General features: G+C 25.5%; 1 protein-coding gene across 3 annotated transcripts; it reads right to left on the reverse strand.

The window, feature by feature from the left end:
- Positions 1-610: 610 nt before the first annotated feature.
- On the reverse strand, positions 611-5382 carry LOC126909078 (uncharacterized). 3 transcript variants are annotated; one of them, XM_050691460.1, is made up of 8 exons: positions 3697-5382; positions 3304-3407; positions 2894-3043; positions 2623-2755; positions 2344-2547; positions 1728-1946; positions 1544-1642; positions 611-1362 (listed from the first exon to the last, which is right to left on the reverse strand). In XM_050691460.1, the coding sequence occupies exons 1-8, from the start codon at positions 3848-3850 to the stop codon at positions 776-778; spliced, it is 1650 nt and encodes a 549-aa protein (XP_050547417.1). In that variant the 5' UTR covers positions 3851-5382; the 3' UTR covers positions 611-775. The 3 variants fall into 3 exon arrangements, with proteins under 3 accessions (XP_050547417.1, XP_050547419.1, XP_050547418.1); XM_050691462.1 differs by having other exon boundaries at positions 3885-5380; XM_050691461.1 differs by lacking the exon at positions 1728-1946 and having other exon boundaries at positions 3697-5380.
- Positions 5383-5601: the final 219 nt, after the last annotated feature.

Below are 5601 nucleotides of genomic sequence, written 5' to 3' on the forward strand. Positions count from 1 at the left end.
TTAGTATATTTAAACGGTGACAGGACATTGATTTACTGTTAATGTAATCAATGGCGTAACCAGAAACTGATTTTTTTTTTTTGGAAGTGGGCTATTATTTTATTTTGATTGCCAAAAACATTTTATTCTACATCGCTATTTTAAAAATTGTAAATGAGCGAAAAAAGAGATTATGACGTTTATTTTTAGTGTAACATCAAATTAATTTTTTAAATTGAATATTGACCGTGGAAACAAAAGAGTATTGGAGAGAATTTTATATATTTTTAAGCTAATGAGTTTTATGCTGCTCCATTATTCCGTTTATTTGTCGATCATAATAAAAAATTACTGCAAACAAATTTTTAAAATTACAAATTTAGTTATAAATTTAAAAAAAAAAGTGAAACTCTTTATGAATCATCAATCATTTAAAATTAAATTTTTATTATGGTAGATAAATCCATTAACTTTAAAATTTGTAATTGACCAACTTTTTCACTAATTTTTCCTATAAATGTTTATTATATAGTTTTTGTATTAACACAACATAGCTATTTAAATATAAAATTATTTAATACATTTATACATTTAATATATTATTTATTACAATTAATATAGATTTATTTAATAAAGCAATGTAACAAAGAAAAATCACAAAAAATAATAATAACACTAAGCTTATAAAACGTAAGAAAATGTTAGGAAGTATAAAAGCGTATTAACAAAATTATCAATTTAATGTAAAAATTAGGAACTTTATATAAGCCATTTAAGCAATATCTTTCATGAGAAATTATAGAAATAGTTGGCCGGCTATAATTTCTTCTCTGTGTCTTAATCTTACAGAAGACATAAGACTCGCATTAATAGGAGTTGTGTCTCCACGTGACATTTTTTCTGCTAGCTCGACCGTAAATGGACCACAGTCATACCCATTAGTTTGACGAGTCGTCTCACCGATTTTTAAAGTCCACGATGAAGCTGCTCCTTTTTTATCCATCTCCCAGTCAGTTAGATACTCCTTCAGTACCATAGAATAAGGACCATCATAACACTTGAGACTGTCATATGATGTCACAGTTCTTTCGGGTACGTTTACCACAGTCAATATCCAATGTCCGCCAAGTACATTCATTGGCACAAAAAGAAACTTTAATGTATGGATATCTTTTTTTATCCATCTTCTGACAGCTGGATAACCTCCTCGAAGATATGCTGGTATGAAGTCGGTAACGACAGCATGAACTTCGCCATTGGACCTTTTCACTATCAATTTGAGATAATCATTAATTGTGTCCGAAGTGTACCAAGATTTAGGGGACTTAAACGAAGGCGCGTTATACTGATCTAGTTCATTTGTGTTCGGATCATGCGTCACTTCTACAAGAGTTAAAAACTTCTCATAAATTACTTAAGCTAGCTAAATGGTTTAATATGAGTAAAATTATTCCTAGGTTTTGAAATATAAGATTAAACATAGTTAAACAAAATATGTGTTATGGATGTTTCTATGTGAAATAAATATTAATGAAATCAATAAAATATAATAATTTTATTTTACCTATTTCTTTCTTTGGTATTTCATCAATTTTGACAACGGACACGACAGGCAACACGTCATTCATATTTGAAGGCGAAACTTCAGAACTAACTTTAGACTCTAAAAAATTAATGTATACAATAGTGCTTAATTGTTACAATAAACTAATGAAAGGTCAAATTTTTAAAATAGAATTATTGTCTACTTTTTATGATTTTCTCATCTTTTTCGGATGATTTTCTTTTTAAATTTGGGCTTTCAGAAGAGGATAACTCTTGTAGTTGCTCTTTTGCTCCACATTTTGTGGGTTCTAAATGAGTTATTTTTTCTTCTGGAGTTTCTTTTACTTTATCAGTAGACACTTTTGGTAATGTAACGTCATTTGACGTTGTCGCATGTAAAAGTTCAGAACTAATTTTTGCCTCTAAAAGTATTTATGTTTTAAAATATAAGAAAATAATTTCAATAAACATAATATGCAAGTTAATATTTATAAAAAAAATTATTGTGTACTTTTTATGATTTTCTCATCTTTATCGGATGACTTTCTTTTTAAATTTGAACTTTCAGAAGAGGATAACTCTTGTAGTTGCTCTTTTGCTCCACATTTTGTGGGTTCTAAATGAGTTATTTTTTCTTCTGGAGTTTCTTTTACTTTATCAGTAGACACTTTTGGTAATGGAACGTCATTTGACGTTGTCGCATGTAAAAGTTCAGAACTAATTTTTGCCTCTAAAAGTATTTATGTTTTAAAATATAAGAAAATAATTTCAATAAACATAATATGCAAGTTAATATTTATAAAAAAAATTATTGTGTACTTTTTATGATTTTCTCATCTTTATCGGATGACTTTCTTTTTAAATTTGAACTTTCAGAAGAGGATATCTCTAGGAGTTGCTCTTTTACTTCATATTTTGCGGGTTCTAAATGAATTATTTTTTCTTCTAGTGTTTCTTTTACTTTATCAGTAGACACTTCAGGTATTGTAACGTCATTTGAAGGTTCATTATTAGCTTCTAATTCTTTAAGTATTAAGAGTTTAAAGTATAAAATAATTGTTTCAATAATCGAAATGTAGTTTAAATTTTTTTATGTACTTTTAATGACTTCATCATGTTCTTCGGATAAGTTACTTTCTATATTAGGGCCACCATTATCATTGGAAGATACTTCTATGGGTTGCTTTTTTTCATCGCATTTGTTGCGATGCAAGTGATTCTTATGAAAACTCTTAATGAATCATAAGAACATATTAAATTATAGGATAAATTTTAGTTAATTTATTTAAAAAATCTACGTTAAGTCAAAAGATATGTTTAGGCTACTTATATACTTTTTGAATATAAAAAAATGCAGAATAAAATTTACTTTTCCTAATAAATATGCTGGTATTTTTGGTGCTTTGTCATTTACAATTGGTATATAACTTTTTTTGGCTGGAACTGATAGTTTCTCTCCATATTTTCCAGATTTTTGATTCCTAATAAGTGTTCCAATATCTCCTCGCTGTATCAATTTCTAGGCGTAACCAATGACAAATTAAAATGAATAATTGGAATATAATTAATATGTTATTATTATCTTCAATAAGAAGTCTCTTTTCTTTAAAAATCTTATTGGAAATCAAAAAGATTAAAATATTAAAATTGAAATTATTTAACATCTTTTACTAATATCTCTAAAAATAATACATTTATACAGCTGTTCTAAATAATAACAAATATTAAATTATTTCTACTAAATTGTAGGGGTCGATATATCTATACAATTTTAATTACCATTTTTTCTGCAATAATTTCATCGCTTTCAAGCTGTTTACGATAGGTTGGTTTTTTTGGCTTAACTGTATTTGTTTCAGTGTTAATATTTCCACTAGAATTTGCTGTTAAGAGAATATTATTTTAAAAGTTATTAATTAAATAGTTAATTTTGAAAATGTTTACGGTGAAAAAATGCATTGACGTTGATATTACATCTACTCTAATGTTTATAATTTACTGAAATAGTGAATAATAATAAAATTTTTTTAACTACAATAAAAAAATAATCATTATTTTCAAAAAGAGAATAATCTTTTTTAATTTCTTGTTATATTTTATATCTAATCGTTTTCACGTCTCTTGATAATTAGTTTAATTAATCTTAATAGTGTCTACAGTTATTAATTTCACCTTTAGACTGTCTTGATGTTTGGGGATCTTCTGGACTATCAACGACTAAATTAGAACTCATGAAACGACGATTCCAGAATTCTTCAATTCTGCGTTTCACAACATTCATATTTGTTTCATAAATATGACTATCCGTATTGTTTTCGCTTGCCATATTAATAATTAGTTAAATAACTCTAAATACTTACACGAGATGATAGCTTATTTTGACGAGCAAACACGAAGTGATCCCAATGTCAACATAGACAACGTTTATATATGATAAAGTCATGATTGTCATGGAGAGTTAATTCGTTGAATTCTTTTATTATAAGCCACTTAAATATTTAAAAATTAAAAATAATTGTTAATCATATTTCATATTGTTCATCAAAATCGGGCCAGCGAGAGCTGAGATTGAATGGTAACAGACAAAGAAATTAAATCAAACACATTTTAGTATATATAATACTTCACATCGAAGTTAAAACTATTAATTTTTTAATTAACTCATAATAAATTTAGGAATAGTAAACAATTCCTACAAAAAAAAGACTCTGGTTGGGTATTAGTTTTGAATTTTATTAAAATTTAATCATTTCCATCATTAGCTGCATTTCGATTTTTTAACTTTGCTACTTAATTATGAAATTTTGTCATATTAGAACTGATAAATTTTATTGTATTTTAAGAAAAATGATTACATTTGATTTTACCATTAGAAAAAAATCAATTTTTCATACTATACTAACATTTTAACTATATTGAAATTATTTACAAGTTTATATCAAAGTTTAAAAAGAACAATAGTTTTTGTTGTCCTACTGTGACAGACAAATTGTACTTTTCATTAAAATATTGTACTGAAGTGAATTTGTAGAAATGTTAATAATAGGTTCATAGTCTTCCTTGCCCAAAGAAGGAAAAATGTCAAGATTTGATAAAATTATTTTAGGATTACAAAATTCCATTAATTCTGACTAAAATGGTTTAGTATTAATTATGATCTAGTATATGTAAAATATCATTGTGCCAGTTTTATCTAAAAGTCTTCTAGTATTTATGCATCGAGTCTAAAAAATTTTTTCAGCTTACAAGAAATAATTCACAAATTATTGAAATTAAGACATTCATGTAGCTAAATTGCATAGCTGACACGCCGTTTCATATCACAATAATAAACAATGGGTTTAATTAAATGGGTATTAAACAGTTTATTTACAAAAATTTTAATTAACATACTTTTTAATAGTATTGATATTAATCTTTAAATGAATTCAGAGTTTTATAAGTTTTTTATTTACAATTACTATTTTTGAAGTGATCTTAACAATTTAGATGATTTTTTAAATGAAATTTTATACTCGATTTTAATATTAATTGTTTGTTTTTAACTTAACTAATTATTAAGTAATAAGTAATACTATAGTGTATAACACAATGGTAATACTTAAGTGCATACTATAACTTATAAACATCATAATTCTCATGATGACAGCATTTCGATCCGTTGTTGGAATGAGATATAGTTAAAAACCTGTAAATGGAGATAACGACAATAATTATTATGAGTCTGATGATGAAATTAAACTAATATTTTATATTCAATATAATATTTCAGTTTTGTTTATTTATTCAAGATAAAGAAAACCTAATACTATATTATTACAATTAGTAGTTTATAATTAATTTTATATCACAAAAAAATTTTATAGGTAACCCAACCCAACTCTTTGATAAAATCATTAATAAAAATTCTACTAATACAATGATGCATAGTTAGTTGAGAATTTAAGATGTTAGGGTAGTAAAGATTTTTAATATTTATTGGTCAATCATATTTCTATAATACTCATATTTAATTTCATAGGTTAATTTTGAAGAAAATTGAAAGTCATCTAATTAATAAATGTTGTTCGGTCATTT

The sequence above is a fragment of the Daktulosphaira vitifoliae genome, unplaced genomic scaffold, assembly GCF_025091365.1.
Source record: "Daktulosphaira vitifoliae isolate Bord-2020 unplaced genomic scaffold, ASM2509136v1 Scaffold_108, whole genome shotgun sequence".
NCBI lineage: Eukaryota > Metazoa > Arthropoda > Insecta > Hemiptera > Phylloxeridae > Daktulosphaira > Daktulosphaira vitifoliae.